This window comes from Physeter macrocephalus, chromosome 18 (assembly GCF_002837175.3).
Source record: "Physeter macrocephalus isolate SW-GA chromosome 18, ASM283717v5, whole genome shotgun sequence".
In the NCBI taxonomy this organism is placed as follows: domain Eukaryota; kingdom Metazoa; phylum Chordata; class Mammalia; order Artiodactyla; family Physeteridae; genus Physeter; species Physeter macrocephalus.
Window position 1 is genome coordinate 2,221,300 of NC_041231.1, and position 21,163 is coordinate 2,242,462.

A 21,163-nucleotide genomic window follows, 5' to 3' on the forward strand; every position below is an offset into this window, starting at 1 on the left:
CGCTGGGGGCTCCATGGTGGAGGGGCGGGGGCAGGAGGGTCTGAGGCTTCATCCGGGGATGGAGCCCTAGGAGGTTAGTCAAGGGGGTGACAGGGTAAAAGGTGGCTCTGCTGAGGGTGATGGGACAGTGGGAGGAGCTGATGGGGGTCGGCCTGACCCAGGTGGGCTGGAGGGGCAGGTGCAAGCAGAGGGGACAAGGGGACAAGGGCCACTGGGACCCCTGCAGGCCAAGGGGAGCACTGCGTACCTTCCCGTGGGGGGCTGCAAGGTGCTGATAGGCATCTACCCCACCCCAGGTCTCTGCTGGGCTGGGTGCCCCTGAAACTCCCTGCAGTGAGTTGAATGGTGACCCCCAAAAGATATGTCTAAGCCCTGACCCCAAAAGCCGTGAATGCATCCTTACTTGGATTTAGGAATTTGCAGGGGTAGTTAAGGGAAAGGTCTTGACCGAGGTCATCCTGGATTATCTCGTGGACCTTAAATCCCGTGATTTAGGAGAAAGGGAAGGAGAGGGAGGTTTGAGACATGGACACGCAGGGGAGGCCACGGCAAGACAGAGGCAGAGACTGAGGGATGTTTCTGTAGGTCACAGAGCTCTTGGGGCCCCCAGAAGCTGGAAGAGGCAGGAGGGAGCCTCTGAGGGTGGGGCCCCGCCAACACCTTGATTTCAGACTCTGACCTCCAGAACTGGGAGAGAATCCGTTTCTGCTGTTTAAACTAAACTGTCCAGCGTGTGGTCCTCTGTTCCGGCCGCCCCAGGACACTGATACAGCCCCTCTCTGTGGAAACCTGTTAATTCTCTCCAAAAAGCCTCAGGACCCAGTGAAGCTGCCACTGTCACCGGCCACCTCTACTGTCAGCAGGTGACAGGGGACACTGGCTGCTGTGACCTCTAACCTCCGGAAGGAAGAAGGCCCTTCTGGGTCAGGCCCTGATGGGTAAAGCCACCAGTCCCTCTGTCTCCTTGGACTGGCCTTCACTGGCTGGGGAGCAGAGGGGAGATGTCAAACCTCCTCCCCAGTCAGAAAGGACAGCCTGGAGGGGGTGACCCTATGGTCTCAGCATGTGGGCCCCTCCCACACATCAGATAATCCAGGAGCCTGACCTCTCATGGGCCAGGGAGGGCGCCGCCCACGGGGGCTGGGGTGGGGCTGTCTCTCGAAACCAAGGGAAGGTGTTTTAGGGCGAATGATGGGGCCCGGAGGGCGCGCCGACTGGCAGGCTGGGTTCCCTGGGGCGTCCCCGAAGGCAGGCGTAGACGAAGGGGCAGCGGGCTGTCTGGACATCCCGACCCAGAGGGACACGTTTGACCCCGAGCCGGCCTCCGAGCGGTCGCCGTGTCCCCCGTCACTCTCGGTCTCATTTTTAGCTGTCACTTTCTGCTCACGAGGCGCTCGATGCAGCTTCACGCTTTAGAACTTGTCATTTCATGGCGTGACCAGCGAGCGTGTCAGGGGACAGACCCAGATTTAGGTCTCAGAGCTTGGAGGACAAGCCCTGCCTTCTCACCTCTCCCACAGGGCCATTTCTCAGCCCCAGTGGCCTCAGGGAGCCCTGACCTCGGGGCTCGTCGGGGGTCTCTGGACCCTTCTCCAAACCTCAGTATCTCCACCGGACAAGGCACGGTGGCGGGACTTGGGCTGGGCGGCCGCCGCTTCAGTGTCTGGAGAACGGGTCAGGCGTGCTGACTGCACAGCTGGTGAGAGGGCCACGGGTCCACTCCACGGAGCTCAAGATTGGCCGGAGGCTGGCAGGGCCGCTGGCCACTGGGCTTATGATCAATGGAAATGTGATAAGTCCTGAAATGTTGACTTTTTTTTAAAGAAACAGCGTCCATCATCACTTCTGTATAGTGCCTTCTAGACGGTTCCTCTTAATGAATTCAGCATGAATTCCTTTTCATGATGAATAATATTCCGTGGTATGGATGGACCACAGTTTGGTTAGCCATTGATCAGCTGATGGAAGTCTGGGCTGCTTCTGCTTTTTGGACACGTGTGTGCACGTTGCTTGTGGATATAGGTTTTCATTTCTTGCTTGTTTCTCTTTTGGTCTCTTTGTGAGCCCTTGGCATGTTCCCCCCCCACACACACACACGGTGTCTCGTGGTTCAGGCCGATGTCACACTGACACCTTGGCACCAGGAAGCCAGACGCCCTCAAGCTGGGTTTGCTTGGGCCCTGACAGTGGGCTAGAGGGTCCAGTGAGCAAAAGCGTCTGGAGGCAGGGCCGGGGGTCCGCAAGCTTGGTGACCACATCCCTGAGATGTCAGGTCACCTTCCTGGACTGTCCCTACCGTGGCAGGACAAGGAGGGGGCCCTCGGCCCAGTGCCAGCTTGGTCCTGCCCGACTGGCAGGGCCACTTTCTCCGCCAGGCGCGTGACAGCTGACAGAGTGGGTTTCCCCAGAAACCACCGGGGAGTGGCAGGTGCAAGGCTGTGACTGGGCGGCCCACAGCCTGACTTGGGGGGGGTCACTGGGTGGGGGGCTACCCCTACTGGTTATCCCAGAAGGGCCTGGAAGGCAGGGCTTCCGTTCCCGCCCCAGCAGCTGCCCGCCCAGCGGGTCGGTGGTGAGCAAGGCCTTGAGCTGGAGGCTGGAGGGGCTCCAGGAGCCATGCAGGAGGACCCCGTGAGCTCCAGCCAGAAGTGCAGACAGCCCGTCCCCGAGTTAAAACCTGCGGGCTGGGCTGCAGGAGGGCCAGGGCGGCGGAACAGCGCACAGTAGGTGCTCACGGGTCGGGCTGCAGGGGGAGTGGTAGGAGGGGTACAGGACGCGGGGGAGGGAAGGGCGGCCCATCCACCCAGAGGGGTCCTGGGCTCTTGCAGGCGGCGGGGCCGGGAAAGCTGGGGACATGGCAAGGAGGCAGTGGGCTTCTCTGCTGTACGGACCTGCAGCCCAATAAACGTTCTCTGTCTGGAGTTCCTGTTCTGGCTCTCGGGGCAGTCCCAGCAGACGTGGGCAACCCTTCCGCTGGCGCTGACGCCGGGCGGGGGGTCGGGGGGCAAGCGCGCCTGCCCCGGGTGAGCTGGGAGTCGAGGGGGGCGGTGCCACCCGGCCACATGTCCCCGGCTGAGTCAGCTCGCCCTTGGGGCCTCAGTTACTGCATCTGTAAAATGCAGAGAAGGCGGGAAAACAGAGCACTGCAGCGCTTGCGGTCTTTTTTGCCGCCAAGACCTAGCCTGGACAGGGTGGGAGGCCGGCAGGAGGGGAGGAGGGGCATGGTGCCCGCCGCCCACCTGCTGGCTCCTTCAGTGCCCTGCAGGATGCCATGCAGGCGTGCGTGCGCCCTGAGGGGAGCTGCCGCTGTGTGAGGATTGGGACCGTCCAGCAAGAGGGGGTTTTCAGTTTAGGCAAGGATTCGCCCTGGACATCAGAGAAGCCAGGCACCCCCCCCGCCCTCTCCATGCACTCAAGTTGTGACGAAACCCCCCAAAACCCGACTCCTGGAAACCTCCGTGAGCCCTGCGCCCCAGGGCTATGTAAGAATGAGCTCCAGCCCTACCGGAAACCCCACTGGCCCAGTGCTGGGTGGGAGGGTGCCGGGGGTCCGTGTCCTCCCGCAGTGCAGATTCTCCTGGAGGAAGCCGGGTGCCGGCCGTTCCCAGGTGAGCAGGAAGCCCTGGGGCTTCGCCCTCTGGTACCCTGGGTCCTGAGAGCCACGTCCCATCCTCGCCAGGAGCAGTCATGAGGGGGGCGGGGTCCTCCCACTCGGGGGGGCTCCCCGGGGCTCCCCGTGAGTGGGGAACCCGCTCGTCTGAAGGCTCAAGGGGAAGCAGTTTCCCCGAAGAGAGCAGGCTGGGCGCACAGGAATGGGACCAAGGCTCTTAAGCGTCCCGAGAGACAGGTCATTCCCAGTGAGGCTCTGTTTCCCCCTCCAGCCTCCAGGAGCAGAGGGGGCGGCCCAAGGTTGCTCGGCTGCCTCCGGGGCAGAGAGGGTGCCCCGGCCCTGGATCTGGAGCTCGTTTCCTTCAGAGGAGGGATGCGGGGGGAACAGTTAGGAAAGGAGGTTTCACCCTCCACCCAGACGAGGCCAGGGAGGGGTTTTGTGGAGTCCGAAGCCAGTTGGGCATTAAAGAGCAAGCAATAGAATTGTATGTTAAGCCAGGTGGCCTGGCTTCTATAGTAAGTGTTGTTTGTTCTTTTTTAAATTTCAGACTTTTTTTAAAAATTGAAGTAGAGTTGATTTACAATGTTGTGTAAGTTTCAGGCGTACAGCGAAGTGATTCAGTTATACACATATATATTCTTTTTCAGACTCTTTTGCGCTATAGGTTATTGCAAGATATTGAGTAGAGTTCCCTGTGCTCTGCAGTAGGACCTTGTTGGTTACCTGTTTTATATATAGTAGCGCGTATCTGTTAATCCCAACCTCCTAATTCACCCCTCCCCCGCTTTCCCCTTTGGTAACCATCAGTTTGTTTCCTCTCTGTGAGTTGTAGTGCGTGTTGTAAATAGTTGGCTCTCGGCATAAGTTCAGTTATTTTAACCCAGACTGATGACGCTTCTGTCATCAGGGGGCTACCACGTCGACACCAAATAAAGGGGTGGCAGCCGCGTGCCGGGCTGCACGTCCTATGGCGCGTGGGAAGCAGGGAGGCGGATCCGCTTCCCTGAGCTCACATGCTCAGTTTTCCCACACGTTGTGCAAAGTCTCTTCCACCTGCAGTGTGGCCGAGGCTGGTTTGGGACAAGACTGGAGTATAATCACCGCACGGCGTCTGCCCGCCCGGATCCCCGGGGCCGTCGAGCAAACCAGCTGAGGAGCTGGCCACGGGCCCACGCGTGCACGCCTGACTCTCACGTTGTGTTCCGTGGCCCCGTGGCGGTGCTGGCAGTCACACTGGTCTTCCCAGCTCTGTCGGGAGCCCACCTCTCGGCCGCAGTCCCCCAGAGGGCTTTGGTTTCCCCATGGACGGCTCCCCGGAAAGGGGACTGCGCTGTCTCTGTCCGGCCCCACACCAAGCCTTCCCCGGCCCCGGCCTCGCTGCGCTCCTGATGTCAGGCTTATCGCTTCAGGGCTCGGTGCCGCAAACGGTAGTGGTTCATGTTGGTTGGTGCTGCTATTCTAAACCCTCCGCGAGCCTTGACTCCGCAATAACCCTACGAGGGGTGCTGTCATCAGCCTGTTACAGACGAGGAAACCGAGGCACTGAGTAGGTGCGTGGCTGTTCTCCCCACGCCATGGTGCCGCCTCACCGCCAGCTACACCTGTGCTCTCATCAAGGGCCCCTGTGCCCGGTTGTCAGTGATCACAGCAGGAGGAGAGAGCAGCCTGACGTCTGGGTGTTTCGGTCAGGGTTCTCTGGTGTGTGTACCTGTAGACGTACAATCTGTATGTAATAAACATGTATATATATATGTATATATATATACATATATATATACATAGAGAGAGGGAGAGACTTATGATAAGGAATTGGTTCGTACCATCACGGAGGCTGAGCGGTCTGAAGATCCGCAGGTGGTCGGCAAGCTGGAGACCCAGGGGGCACCGGTGGTTTAGTTCCACTCCAAAAGCCAGCGGGCTCGAGACCGAGGAAACGAGCGGATGCTTCAGTTCAGGTCTGAAAGCAGAAAAAATCCAACACCCCAGTCCGGAGGCATCAGGCAGGAGAAATTCCCTCCTAGTCGGGGAGGCTTAGCCTTCTGTGCTCTTTAAGCCTTCAACTGATTGGACAAGGCCCGCCCACACTGCAGAGGACCATCTGCTTTACCGAGTCGACTGATTTAGATGTCAGTCTCATCCAGAAGCACCCTCCCAGACACGCCCAGTATCGTGTTTGACCAAATGTCTGAGCCCCCATGCGGCCCAGTCAAGTGGATGCGTAAAATTAACCAGGCGCCCTTCTTGTGACCTCCTTGGTCTCAGGAACGAGGTGCCCACAGCCAACCCTGGGCTGCCGCAAGCCTGGGGGATCAGGGAGCCGGGACGCCCCAGCCAGGCCCCCAGTCGCCGGCTCGATGCTGTACAGCATGGTGGGTGCAGAGACATTGCCCGTCCCCGGGGGTCCAGGCTTGCTGGGTCCTCGGTGCCCCTCTCTCTGGTTGGGGAGGGCCCCGAGGCCAGGCCGAGCTGGTGGACACCGTGCGTGGATTATGCTCCATTTATGTCCCAGAACCAGCCTTGGGCACAGTCCAGCTGGGGTATACTTTGCGCGACTTGTGGGAAAACTGGGCATTGGATTTCCGTGGACCTCACGCACCCAAGAGCACAGGACCGGGGGCTGTTGAGAGTGGGTCTTGCGAGATCAGGCCCTCATCTCCCCTGAGCGAGCCAGCGTGCGCCCCTGACCCAGCACCGAGCAGCCGGGGGCCAGGCTGGCTGGCATTTAAGATGACCCACCAGCGAGCCTGTGAAGGTGGCACGTGAGTGAGGGCGCCTTTTCTTGGGGAGAGGAAGGGTTTCTCCGCACTCAGAACCGGCCCGGGTCAGCCGGGCTGGGGTAGGAGGGAGGAGACGGAGGCTGCATCCTCCCCATGAGGCCGAGTTCCTGGTGTTCGTGTGGGGTCCTGAGCAGGTTTGGGGGCACCCTGCCGCGCCGTGCTTCTGCGTTCTCAGCCAGCAGACGGGGCGGCCACCTCCCTGCAGGAGCTACAGTGATGCCTGCTCAGGTGTGGCCAAGGTGCTGGATTAGGGGTGCCCGACCTAATTCCAGGGACGCTGCAGGGCTGGGGCACGGGCAGGGGCTGGGGGAGAGGAAGACTTTGCTGCACCCACACCTCTGGATCCCACCACCGTGACCTCTGTGGGAGACCTGAGCCTTTTCGGGGGCGGGGGCCCACCACCCAAGTTGGGAGGCCACATTGCTGAGTCTCTTAGGGAGCTTCTAGGCGCTTTCAGGAGCGCACCCGCCTCAGCACACGCTCTGCCTTTTCCTGGGCTGTGAGCACCGCACCTGCCCTTCCCCGGATGGCGGTTGTCTGAGCCCCGCGTGAGCCCCGTCCTGCCTGGAGCTCGCACCGTCAGTCACCCGAGGGACACAGAGGAGAGCTGGGCGGTGTGTGCCCCTCCCAGGCGGCACCGCTCCCCGGCGGCACCGCCCTGGCCCTTCACAGAGCGTTGCTTTGGGCCGCCCCTTGCTGAGACGCGCAGGGCAGAACCCAGCGGTCTGACCAAGGAGGGCCCACTGGAATCTTCCCCTCCCTTTTTCTGGGGGCTCACTCTCTGTCAATACAGTCCAAGATGGTGGGTGCTGCTCAGGGAACCTGGGCCAGATTCTCCCCTGCGGAGGGAGATCCTTGACAGAGATGCCCTGAGGTAGACCCCTGGCTGTGCCCACCCCCGCCCTGCACAGCCGAGGGCCAATGCCCCCCTCCGGGGACCCGCAGCCGGCTTCGGCCCCACCCATCCGCTGGCAGCCCTCCTGGCCTCGGTTCCTTCTGTTTGCTGGACGACTGCCCCTCCAGGGGCTACCGCTCTTACCTACCTAGTTTTCAGGCCCACTCAGCGCCCACCCCAGGGCCACCAGGCCAGGAGCAGCTGCGGAAGGTCCCACGGCGGGAGCAGGGGGCGGGCAGGGGAGAGGCCGAGGCTGGAGGGGTCTGGAGGGGAGTGCAGGCTCACCTGAGCCCCCAGGATCCCCTCAGGGTCGGCGATGACCCACCACTTGCCCTCTTCTCCCGACCCCTTCCACGCCCCTCCCTGCCTGCTGGGAGGGAGTTGGGGCCACAGCAGCCCCTGGCCCACTTTGTTCTCCTTTTCTTATTGGAACTTCCCGCCCAGGCTCGGCCCTGCAATGAGGGAAGATGGGGTCCAGATGGAGGGGGCCCGTCTGTGGCCGAGTGTCCCCCAGGGCAGCCGCCACCACCCAGGCAGGCGGCGGCCTGTGGGGCGTCTCCCGGGGGAGGGGGCACACGGGGCAGAAACGCCGCCGGGAGAGCCAGGCCGCAGGGGATGTCCGGGAGACATCAGCACCCTGGGGAGAGCCCCCCAGCGTGTGGGGGACTTCATGTCAGCCGCCAGCCGCACAGCACGGGCAGTGACTCGCGCGTGAGGTCACCCCGGGGCCCGGATCCAGCTGCCTGGTTCAGATGCTGGACCTGAGGTGGGCAGCCCCGACCCTTGACCCTCGGCCGGCCCATCTCCTGGGGGGCTCCTGCCTCCCCCCCCCCACGTCGTCCTCCCCACTGCCCTGCACTCCCGCCTGGTGGCACAGCACCCGCCCTCTGCCCGACCCCTCCCTGTCCCAGGGCACTGCGACCAGGTTGCAGTTTGCATCAGAAACTCAAACTCTCATTTGGGACAGGTGGGCGGGCAGGGTCTGGGTAGGACAGGGTGGGGTCAGGCCTGCAGCGGGGACCACATCCGGTCAGGCCACAGTGGCCCGGGCTTCCTAGAACTGGGCGGGAGGGGCCTGCTGCAGAGCAAGTGGCAAGTGGGCGGTGCCCAGGCCAGCCGATCGTGGTACGGAGCGTGCCAGTTGGCCCCGCGTCGGTCAGGAAGCCAGGTGGGCGGGTGCCAGGGCCCGGCCCTACCCACGGCCACGTGATCTGGCTGAGTCAGCCGAGAACACCCAGGCAAGGCCTCGAGCAGGGCAGGCCACTTCCTGCCCCTCTCCGCAGGGCTCAGGCACTCCGAAGTGGCCTGTGTGGGAACCGTCTCTCTGGGGGAGACCCGGCTCCCACCACCTCCCCCGGGACCCTGTACCCCACTTCCTTTCTGCCCCCGCCCTCAGCCATCTTCAAGGTGCTTGGGGACTGGGGGCTTGAAGCTGTACCACCTCGCGGGGACCCGGGCACTGTTCAAGCCACTGGACCTCAGCCTGGTCTTTTCTGCTCTTGGGGCCTCTTTAAATTGAGATCTGCATCTTTAAAATGGGATCATGAGATCTGCTACCCTCACCTCTCCGATATCATAAGAATCACATCAGGTGGAATAATACGTGTGAAAGGGCCTGGCACGCGTCAGGGGTCCATCAGCACAGGTCCAAAGTTCTGAACGCTGGTCTGGACCCGTCAGGGATGCGCCCACATGCCAGGGTGCGCTGAAGGGGCTGCTGCTCCCATGGGGGCTGCTCAGGCTGCCCAGTTGGAGCCCCAGATGCTAGGTCCAGCTGGGGGACAGTAGCCAGGACATGTTTCTGGACCCTCATGAGGGTCCTTTTGGCAGGGACTTCATGGTCACTAGCCTTGGGACCTTAGCAAGTTTCTGGAATGCAAATGTGTGGTGTTGACGTCATGGTTGCTGTCCTTTAACTGATGGCTACTGTACTTTAACTGATGGCTGCTGTCCTTCCCTGGGATCTGCTGACCTCTCCACTGGGTGTGCAGACAGAGAGCCGAGCAGGTGGGTTCACGTCGCTTCATCCCTGAGCTTATCTGTGATTTCAGAGCATTTTTCCCCTCGCCTTTTACAATCCGTTTTGTTCAAGCAGAAGTGAGTGCACCGTGAGGGCAGGCACACTGGTGGCGGCCGGGCTGCAAGTGCCTGCTTCTCCTGCACCCACCAATTAACAGAGAGGCCCCCGTGGCCCGAGCCGCATCTCCCCTGCCCAGGAACCCTTGCCCTCCTACCCTGTAGCACAGCTGGGCCGGTTGTCACACTCAGCTGCTGGTGAGAAAGCTAACCAGGCAGCCAGGAACTCACACTGGGTTCACCGTCTCGGCCTCTGCAGGGGACTTTGCCACCCCCACTCAGAGGAGCCCCCCCTTTACAAAGAGGGGCTCAGAGACGAGCGTGGCCAGCTGAGGCCACACAACCATTACAGGCAGGACTGGACCTTTTCCCAGGCTCAGAATTGTCCCCCCCGCCCTCCGCTCCTGCAGGTGGGATGCGAAGTGAGTCCGGGATTCTGTTGGATTCCTTCTCAGAGCCTCAGCCCTTCCCACCGAGCGAGCGCTGCAAGCGGCTCAGCGGATTCTGGCCCCAGATAAGCGGGCTGGGCATCCTGTCTGTGCTGGCCGATAAGGCACCAATGACCTTTCTTTACAAAGATCACATTGTTCTGGCCCGAAGGTGGGCCTCTGGTGGTGGAGGGAGGGGACAGCGTCTAGAGGCAAACAACTGCTCGGAAGGCAGCTTCCAGTGGGGGAGGGGAGGGGCAGGGTGCAGGCACCCAGGTGGGGCAGGGTGGGCTCTGTGCAGCTCTCCAGGCCTTGATGTTGGCCAGGCGGCCTTGTTCAGGGACAGAGAGCTTGTCACCTACCAGGTGCCCGAGCAAGTGCTGGAACTCAGGGACACGGGGCTGGCCCGGGCAGGGCCGAGCCTGACCTATACCCCGTCTACTCTGGGCCAGCACCACGTGGGACCCGTCTGCCCCCCGACGCTGGGGGGCCTTCATGCCCCAGAAGGGAAACGGAAGCCGAGGAGCCTGCTCAGGCCGTGCGGGGTGAGGGCGGCCAAGCCGCAAGTCGGAGCTGCCTCCCGTCCCGTGCTCCCCTATCTGTCCCCCTCACCTCCCAGGTGGCCCGGGAGTGGCAACGGGGCAGGAGGAAGTGGGGGGCCCTAAGGGAGGGGACCAGGAGGCGCCTGCGGTTGACAGGAAGGCTCCTGAGCCGCGGTAGAACTTGAAGGTCAACTCGTCCAGCCCCCTGCTGCCGGGCAGGGATGTACCCAGACACCACCCGTGGATACGTCCCGGCTGTGGCTGCAGGACGCTGACGGCCACTGGCAGTGATGTTTCACTTGAGGCCCCCGTGGTGCCCATCAGCCCGGGCATCCTGCATCCTCGGGGTGCAGGCGGGGCATGGGAGTCTGGAGCAGGCTGCAAGGAGGCTGCTGGGACTCAGAGGTTGCCGGGGAGGCGGGTCCGTCCCTGGATGCCTGCACAGCCACCACCTTGCCCAGAGCAGGGGTGCAGGAGGGGCCCCTGCCCTACTTGCTCTGGGGCCCCAGGGCTACTCCCCGACCCGCGACAGCCCTGGCCCCTCTCAAGCCCCCTTGCCAACGTGAGCTAATTCATTCTGGAAATGCTGCATTGGCCCTACGGGTGCCGGCCTGAGTGGGTCCCCGGGGGTTCCGGCAGTCAAGGAATCAGCTGGGATGTGCCCCACAGCGGAAGCCCAGCCCGGCAGGGAGTTACCGCATGGGCCGGACTAAGACACGAGGGGTGTGTGTGCCTCGGTCCCCAAGACGGGCCGACGCGCTGCCCCCGAGAGGGCTCTGGGACCGGCATCTCCGCTCAGAGCCGTGCCTGGCGTCGGGCAGTGAGTCTCCACCCCAGGCCCAAGTTCTAAGTGTTTCCTTTCCCGAAGGTTTGGTGCCTGCCCCGCTCCTTCCCGAAAGGCCCTTCGGGGTCTGACTTTGTGCGGAGCAGCGGCCGAGAAGGGCAGCCACACAGGGTGAGCCAGGGCCAGGGTTCCTTCCCTGTGCGGGGACCAGCCGGGAGGAGGAGGGGTAGGAGGCCAGCCCTGCCCCACCTGGAGCTTCGCAGGCCGAGGGGTGGGCCCGCCTGGCCGCCTGCCTCGATGGCGGGGAGTGCTCCCCGGCCGCGCTCAGACAGCCAAACCTGGCGGTCCCAGCGGCAGGGGGGCTCGTCCGCAGGGGCGCGTGTGCCTCCAGGGCTGGGACTCCCGCCTGCTGGGTGGGCGCGAGGGCTCCGGCAGCAAACCACAGCCCACCGTCCCCCGGAAGTGCCACCACTGCCAGGGCCTGCAGGAAGCTGGCCACGCCTGCGCCCTAAACCCTGCAGGTCAGCGTGGGAGACGCTGCCACGCCTTCCCAAGCCCCGAGGCTGGCTTGGTGTTGGGTCTGAGCTGGGGCCCGCAGGCGGCTTCCCTGCTGAGCCCCAGGCCTGCCAGGCCCTCCCCCGGGGCTTGGCCAGGGCTGGGCAGCCCCGGGCCACAGACACCCGGTGACCCTCTCCCCAGCCGCCGCCCCTCCTCCTGCTTCCTGGCCTCCACTATGGGCTCCGCCTTAGGGGGCCCGGGGGTCTCTGGGCTGGGGGGCCCCCTCTTGCTGAAACACCCGAGGCTCCCGCACAGGGATGTCAGGGCCCCTCCCGTGCTGTGTCTCACCGTGTCGGGGTGCCCTTGGGCTCCTTCCTACAGGCCCTGCAGTGTCCCCTCAGACACCTGGACTTCATGGTAATAAGGACCAGGTGAAGCCACAGCCGAATGTCAAATCAGCCTCATTTATGGCAGCGGGGGAACAATTGGGGCAACCGTAGGCCGAGGGCGAGCTGTGTACGGACAAGCATCACCCCAGTAACCAAGGGTAACGGAGCGGTGGTACTGTGGTCGGGGCACAGGCCAGCCGTCAGGGGCTGGGGAGGCCAGTGAGGGCAGGGCACGTGGCGGCCCGAGATGGCTCAGGCGGGCAGAATCCAGGCTCCAAGGGCCTGGGGCTGGGCCGAGAGAGAGCGTGCCCTGAGCCCTTGGGCAGCTGGAGCCCCGGCCGGGACAGAGGGAGAGAGCTGCCCGCCGCGGGTGTGGTCCCTTGTTGCTGGCTCAGCCTGGGAGTCCGTTTCCTCACCCACCTGTTCTTCTTTCCCTCCCTCCATCCTCCCCCCCGACCCTCATGGACCGGCTCCCCGCTCACGGGGCTGTGCTCCCTGGGCCGCGAGCCTTCAGCTTCCCCGCCAGGTACAGGGCAGCAGCCGAGGGCATATGGTCAGCCCAGCATCGGGTTGGCGGTCCTCCCAGCTTGGAGCCTCCAAGGGTCCGCAGGCCCGCCGGGTGCCGGATTCCTCCTGCCTCCTGCGAGCGCCTGGAGGGCGGGGCCTCGGTCCCCGGCTGTACCAGGCGTGGCAGGAGGCCTGGGACAGGGACCTCACCAGGGTTACCGTGAAAATCGGCCCCCAAGCCGACGCTGGCCAGAGGGTCCTCCCCTAACCCGCAGAGAAGGAGGGACGAAGCCCAGGGGCGTTTGCTCTCCTGCCTTCGTTCACCGCAGGCTCTGGGGTCCCCAGGCCCTGGAGCGGAGTGGCACTCACGCCCGCCGCAAGTCCCTCTGCTTCCGGCCCTGGGGAGACGCAGCAAACGGGAGGGGCAGTGCCGTCCCCTTTCCTGGAACTTGCATCCTGGGGTGGAAGACAGCTGACACAGAGGAAGGAATGCAGGAGCAGCAGTCCAGCGACTCGGACTGTCCCACGGGGATGTGGCATTGTGTGAGACAGAGGGGCGGCAACCTTCTGGGAAGTGACATTTGAGTGGAGAGTGGAATTTGAGAAGGACCCAGCCACGCGGACGGACGGAGGTGTGGGCGAGGGCGTTCGCGGGGGGACGTCAGAGCAGAGGCCCCAGTGGGCACGGGCTTAATAACGGGGGCCAGTGTGTCTGGGGCAAGTGGGTGACAGAGCCAGGCAGGGAATGCGGTGGGAGGAGTGGGCAGGGGTCCTGGATAGCCTGGAAAACAGGGACAGGAGACAGAGGCCGGACTGTGTTCTAAACGCAGCGAGGCGCCTCTGGTGAGAGGGGCCCTGGATTTAGCTCTGAAATGAGCGAAGCAGCATCTCCCCCTCCTTGACCCCAAATGAGATCATAGACAGCAGCCGGGGGTAGGCATAGGGAAGGCCGAGGGGCTGCGTGTACACCCTGAGGCCTTGCCGAAGGAGAGGGGCCACCTCGCTGTCCGAGTGGGTCAGAGGGGGGCCTTTGGGGGCCCGCGCCTGGTCTGGGGTGTCAGGACACAGAGGGGGTATCCACGGGTGCATGCCGGCACTGCGCTCGGATTTGTGGGTGTCTGTCCTGGACCAGCTGTTCAGCCATTTGGATGTCACCCCTGATGTATCTGATTATTGGACAAATAGGAAGGAATTGGGGAAGGGAAATCAGGCTGCTCTGCTGACAAGAGATTCACGGAGGAGGGAGGGAAGAGAGTTTGGATGGATGGGTGGATGGATGGATGGGTTGGTGGGTGGGTGGATGGATGGATGGTTGATGGATGGATGGGTGGATGGGTGGATGAGTGGATGATGGATGGATCGATGGATGGATGGATGGATCGATGGATCTATGGATCGATGGATGGGTGAGTGGATGGATCGATGGATGGATGGATGATGGATGGATGGATGGATCGATCGATCGATGGATGGATCGATCGATGGATCGATGGATCGATGGATGGATTGATGGATGGATCGATGGATGGATGGGTGGATGGATGGATGGATGGATGGATCGATGGATGGATCGATGGATGGATGGATGGATGGATCAATGGATGGATCGATGGATGGATGGATCGATCGATCGATCGATGGATGGATGGATCGATGGATGGATGGATGGGTGGGTGGATGGATCGATGGATGGATGGATGGATGGATCGATGGATGGATGGATGGATGGATGGATCGATGGATCGATGGATGGATCGATGGATCGATGGATGGATCGATGGATGGATGGATCGATGGATGGATCGATGGATCGATGGATGGATCGATGGATCGATGGTTGGATCGATGGATCGATGGATGGATGGATGGATCGATGGATGGATCGATGGATGGATGGATGGGTTGGTGGGTGGGTGGGTGGATGGATGGATGGATCGATGGATGGATGGATGGATGGATGGATGGATGGATGGATGGATGGATGGATCGATGGATGGATCGATGGATGGATGGATCAATGGATGGATGGATCGATGGATGGATCGATGGATGGATGGATGGATGATGGATGGATGGATGGATCGATGGATCGATGGATGGATGGATTGATCGATGGATGGATGGATGGATGGATCAATGGATGGATCAATGGATGGATCGATGGATCGATGGATGGATGGGTCGATGGATGGATGGATGGGTCGATGGATCGATGGATCGATGGATGGTTGGATCGATGCATGGTTAAATGATTGGATGGATGGGTGGATGGCTAGGAGTTTAGATGGATGGGCCGATAGGCAGGTGGGAAGATGGGTGGGTGGCTGGCTGGCTGGATGGATGGAAAGGAGGGCGGGAAGGTGGAAGGGAGGATGGTGTATATGAGCAGATCGTGGGGCTCACAGTCTAATGAGTTCCACTGGTCGCTGGTTGTTAGCTGTGCTGGGGGAGAAGAAAGGCAGCCACTGACCTCCGTTCCCTCCCCACCCTGCCCTGGTAGTGCTGGGGTGCATGGCCAGATGGGGGAGCTGAGATGTGTGGGCAGGAGCCCCTCTCCCTGCCCCAAGTTTGCAAGACTCAACCCCTAAGAGACATGCAGCTCCAGGTGAGGAAGGCCTACCTGTGTCATCCCTCATCACACGTCCCGGGGCCTCCATGGCAGGAGCAGGTCTGACTCACCTTGGCTGCCAGCCGGGTCCTTGGAAGATCTCAGCTACATGAGTAAGAAGGCGGCGGACCTCCTCTCAGGTGCTGGCTCCCTGGCCTGAGACACACCTGGGGAGTCAGTGAGTGGCCACTGCGACTCTGCAGGCAGGGGCTGGGCTTCCAGACTCCCGCCCTCTCCTCCCCGCAGTGGGTTTGCTAGAAGCTAAGCTGAACTGGTGAGGGGGGAACTCGGGCCAGGATTGAGAATCGGCCTACTTGACTCAAGCACAGCCGTCGCCAGTTAATAGCTGTGCGACCTGGGGCCAAAATCCCAACCTCTCTGAAAACAGTTTCCCCATCTGTGAAATGGCAGGGGTAACAAGCTTAGCCGGGTGACACGGTAGTGATTAGGAAGGGAGCGGCCCCTGGGCCCACTGCAGCCCTGGAGCCCCCCTACTCTGACCCCTGGGCGGGGAGCACAGAGGAGTTTCCGGGGCTGCCGACAGAACCCTGGGCCACCCTGCCCACTCCTGAAGCCCCGCCCGGGACCACTCGCCCACCTGTCACAGCAGGAAAGGCTCTGTGTGTCCGCTGCCCCGCCCAGGAAGGCCCAGGGCCAGGGGAGAAAGCGGGGACTTTGTCCTGGGCTTGGCAGGAGGCACCCCTGGGCCTGGAGAGATCGGTCACTGGGCCTTTATGCAGCCCGTCCTCAGGGAGTGGAAAGAGCCTGGGATTCAGAGCCAGATTCCTGCTCTGCCAACATCTGCCAGGCCGTGACCACAAGCCTAGGCCATCAGCTCTTGGAGCCATGAGTTTCTCATCCATAAAATGGGCTGACATCGGTGGCGGGGTGCCGTCCACTGGGAGCTGCTTTTTGCCCCGGCCCCACCCGGGGTGGGGCTGCGAGGGGGCAGGAGACAGAGGGACTCTGCCTCTTTCCTGATCTGGGCAGACCTGGGCAGTGGCAGGGCTTTTGGGAGGGCACGGCAGGCACCTGAAGGGCCGGCCGTCGGGCTCGCCCGGGGCGGCTGCTTCTGTTGGGACCGGACGCTGGTTTGGGCAGCGCTGTGAAGCAGGAAGGTGATGTCTCGGGCGGAGCGTGGAGTCGGGTGCATCTCACCGTAAGCACGCCTGCACTTCCTCTCCGAGTTCAGGCGCTTTGGGTGCAGGTATCAGAAACCCAGCCCAGGGGCTGAAGCAGGGGCGGGCAGGGGGCGGGGTCTCGAGGCGTCCTTGGGCGGCACGGGCAGGCCAGGTTCAGGGACGGCCCCAGCCTCACGCCAGCTCCCCCGAGGGCTCTGTGGCCGCCTGTCTGGCCTGCCTGCGTCCCCCTCTCTGGGCAGCTCTTGGCCCCCTCCCCTGCGTGCACCAGTCGCTGTCTTCCCACCACGGAGCTCCATCCCCTAGCGGGGGAAGTCTGGTGGCCCACCTCAGCTCCACTTCACCGTGTCCAGGGTCCTACGGGGCCGACTTAGTGCCGGGCCTGGGGGGCAGGGGGTCCTGCCACACCCGTGACAGCCAAACTTCCAGCGGGGCTGGTCCGGGCCTGGCTTCTGACATGGGCCCTGGAAAGCCTGAGCTTGGCCGTGCAGCCTTCCCTGGGTGACCCGCAGGCCTCTTGGGCCCTTGTCTCATTTCTGAGACGTCCCCTGAGTGGGGACCTGACTGTAAGACACGGTGGCCCCGGCCACTCGGCCCTGACTCTGGCGTGTCTCTGGTCCCCTTGCCGGGGCGGGCGGAGGATGCCCACCTCCAGGCCCCAGGCCGCCCCAGCCTCGGCGTGAGGCGTGACCAGTGCCCTCCCCTCCTTCCTTCCAGAAGCCGCCCAGCGCCCACGCCATGAAGGAGGAGGCCTTTCTGCGACGGCGCTTCTCACTGTGTCCGCCCTCCTCCATCCCTCAGAGAGTCGACCCCCGGAAACTCAGCCGCAACCTGCTCTGGGGTGGAGAGAATGAGCTCGACCCTCTGGGTCCAGGTCAGCGTCCAAATGGGGACCCGGTCACCTGGCACGTGGGCCACGCGTGGGGACAGCTGCCGAGCCTGGGCCCTCCTCAGCTTCGAAGCCCAGCTGTGTGGCCTCGGGCAGGTCCCTTTCCGTCTCTGTGCTGTCCCGCTTGGGGAGGGAGGGCGTCGGCCTTGCTGTGCTCACACCCCAGCCCCTGGTGCCTCCTGGTCGGGATGGTCCTCCCCTAGCCATTGCTCCTCCGCTTCCTGCAGGGACCTGGCCATAAACCGCCAGCCCCAGGCAGCGGGCGGGAGTGGCCGTCAGGCGGCCTCAGGCCTCCTCTGAGACCATCGCCGCCGTCTTCTTCCTGCCCGTGAACCTGAGCTTTAGAAACCCCGCTGCAAAACAAACGGAGCTATATGGAATCTTAAAAAAAAAAAAAAATGGCTCTGAAAAACCTAGGAATAAAGACACAGACGTAGAGAATGGACTTGAGGACACGGGGAGGGGGAAGGGTAAGCTGGGACGCAGTGAGAGAGTGGCATGGACATATGTACACCACCAAACGTAAAACAGACAGCTAGTGGGAAGCAGCCGCGTAGCACAGGGAGGTCAGCTCGGTGCATTGTGACCACCTGGAGGGGTGGGATAGGGAGGGTGGGAGGGAGACACGAGAGAGGAGATAGGGGACGTATGTATATGTATAGCTGATTCACTTTGATACAGCAGAAATTAATGCACCATTGTAAAGCAGTTATACTCCAATAACGATGTTTAAAAAAAAAAACAACGGAGCCAGGCACGGGCCGCCGCTCCCCCCAGGGTCGAATCCAGACCCCTCCCACCCCCCTTCCTCCCCTCAAGCAAGCTGGAGAGGAAGCCTGCCTGCGGGAGGGGCGCGGGGACAGTGTCTGGCCACCTCCCTCCGAGAGCCCGGCGCCGGGGAGCAATGGAGTTCCAGCCGGCGGATTTGGGGCGTGGGGGGAAGCCAGGCGAGGTCTGGGTACCCTGAACTGAAAACAGGGGGCCTGTCTTACAGACCCCAGAGGACGTGCCACGCCAGCGCCCAGGGCACCCGGGCTCCTCCCAGCGGTGACACCCCCTCATGACGCTGGCTGGTGTTGGTTAGCTCTCCGGTCCCGCAGCCACCGCCTGGGCTGGCTTCCTGCCCCGCCCAGGCCACCCGTGCCGGTGCCCGTGCCTCGCCTGCCCCACACTGGCAGCGGCGGAGGGCCTGCCCGGAAGCCATGCCCCGTCCTCATGCTGGCCGCTCTCTTGCAGGGAAGGACATGGAGCCCAACAGCCCATCACCGCCCAGGGAGGAAGGGCCCCCGACCCCAGGCTCTGCCACGAAGGTGCCACCGGTAGGAGCCCGGCTGTGGGAGGACCCAAGGCAGGGAGCCTGCCCTGGGGACGATGGGAAGTGGCTGGAGGGAGGGGACCGACAGGGAGGCAGGGCCGCCGGCCGAACCCACCATTCCCAGCCCTTGGCTCTGAATCAGGGAGGCTGCTGGAGCCGGGGACGGAGTCACAGAGCTCGTGAGTTGTTTATCAAAGCCACCTTCTTGAGTAACACAGGTCGGGGATGCAGGGCCCGGAGAAGGCTGGGGCTGCCAGGGGGCCTCAGGGACAGAAAATCATGGTAAAAGGAGGCCCCGGGCTCTTCTGTCATAGGGAACCCACCCAGGTATGAGCGCACCCTCCCCTCTGCCTTTGTCTGTGCTGTGCCCTCCACCTGTGCACCCTCTCCAGGGCAACGCTGAGTTCGGGGAAAGGGCACGCGCACACATACAGATACACACACAAACGCACATACAGATACACAGATATACATACACACACAGATACACACACGGATACATACAAATGCACATACAGACACACACACAGATACACATACACACATAGATACACACACACAAATGCACATGTAGACACACAGATATACGTACACACAGATGTACACACACACACAAATGCACATGTAGACACACAGATATACGTACACACAGATGTACACACACACACAAATGCACATACAGACACACACAGAGATACACATACACAGATACACACACACAAATGCACATATAGACACACACACAGATATCCGTGCACACATGTACACACACACAAATGCACATACAGACACACACAGAGATACAGATACACACACACATAAATGCACATACAGATACACACACAGATACACACAGAGGCACACACACATACACACACATATACACACAGTTACACACACAGATGCACACAGCTGTACACACACAGATACACAAATGCACATACAGATACACATACAGATGCACAACATACATGTACACTCGCATAACACACATACACACAGATGCACATACACACAGATGCACGCACAGATACACACACACATACACAGATACACATACACACAGATGCACACACAGATACACACACACGCACACACACACACACACACACATCCCACGTGCTCCCCAGCCCAGCACCTCTCAGCTGGGGCCCAGCTGTGCACCTCCAGGCAGAAGCTCTGGTCCAGGGAGGGTGCGAGGTTCCAGGTACAGGTGCCAGGTTGTAGACACACCCTTCCTTCCCCCGAGGGCCTCAGGCCAGGGGAGCCACGGCCCCAGGATTGGAGGCCCCGGTTCTGGCGGTGCGGCTGGGGGGCTGGGGGCACATCGAGGCCAGTTCTCCCCACCCAGAGTGACAACTGCCTGGCTGCTCTGGGACCCCACGCCCTCCTCTGTCAAACAAGGAGTGTGTGGCGGTCCTCACGGTCTGCCCTGTGTCCACTTCCGGCAAGGAAGAAACCGGACCTTTCGTGGGTCCCCCCTCAGCCAGCGTTTCCCCCCCTCGGTCCCCAGGGCTGCCGGCTGCTGGGAGAGTAGTTGGAGCGCCTGCATTTGTGTGTGTGGAATTTTTTTAGTTAAAAATTTTTTTTTAGATTACAGTAAAATACACATAACAAAATTTACCATCCTAACCATTTTTAATTCTACAGCTTAAGTATATTCACATTATTATGTCACCATCACCACCATCCATCCCGAGAACTTTTTCATCTTATAAAACTGACAATCTGTCCCCATTAAACACTCACCTCCCACCCCTTCCCCAGCTCCGGGCCCCGCCGTCCTACTTTCTGTCTCTATCAATGTGAGGACTCTAGGGACCTCCTATGAGTGGCATCGCACAGTATTTGTCCTTTTGTGTCTGGCTTATCTCACTTACTGTAATGTCCTCACGTTCATCCAGGTTGTAGCTGGGTCAGAATTTTCTTCCTTTTTTTTTTTTTGCGGTACACGGGCCTCTCACCGTCGCGGCCTCTCCCGTTGCGGAGCACAGGCTCCGGACGCGCAGGCTCAGCGGCCACGGCTCACGGGCCCAGCCGCTCCGCGGCATGTGGGATCTTCCCGGACCGGGGCACGAACCACTGCGCCACCAGGGAAGCCCCAGAATTTTCTTCCTTTTTAAGGCTGAATAATATTCCATTGTGTGGCTGGACCATACTTTGTTTATCCAGTCATCTGTCTACAGACACATTTATTTTTTTGAGACACAGATTTATTTCATGAAAACATGGCTCTTCCTTCTACAACCCAATAAAACATTAAACCCAATAAAACCACATCAAATGTTGTCAGAAACACTCAGTTCAAATTTCAGATTTCCCATTCAGAAATGATGTCTGGGCATCCTATCTGGGCAAGGCCCACACCGCTGTAGGTGCTGGGGATGGAGTCGTTGGATAAAACAAAGTCCCTCTCTCCTGGAGCTTATGTTCTAGAGGGAAGACAGGCACCAGACTAAACAAGTAAAGTCTAGAACATGTCAGAGGCTGAGGGAGGAAAGAAAGGACAGCTCTGGACACCCCCAGTTTCTTTTTTTTTTTAACCATTTTTAAAAATGTATTTATTTATTTATTTTTGGCTGCGTTGGGTCTCTGTTGCTGCGAGTGGGCTTTTCTCTAGTTGCGGCGAGCGGGGGCTCCTATTTGTTGCAGTGCGCAGGCTTCTCATTGTGGTGGCTTCCCTTGTTGCGGAGCACGGGCTCTATC

At 61.2% G+C, this 21,163-nt stretch overlaps 1 protein-coding gene across 1 annotated transcript in view; it reads left to right on the forward strand.

Moving 5' to 3' along the window:
* Window positions 1-21,163, forward strand: part of OSBPL5 (oxysterol binding protein like 5) — a 74,086-nt gene that overhangs the window by 24,967 nt on the left and 27,956 nt on the right. The window contains 2 exon segments of the mRNA XM_055079524.1: window positions 16,971-17,127; window positions 18,379-18,461. Coding sequence (XP_054935499.1) covers window positions 16,992-17,127; window positions 18,379-18,461 — 219 coding nt within the window. The 5' untranslated portion in view covers window positions 16,971-16,991.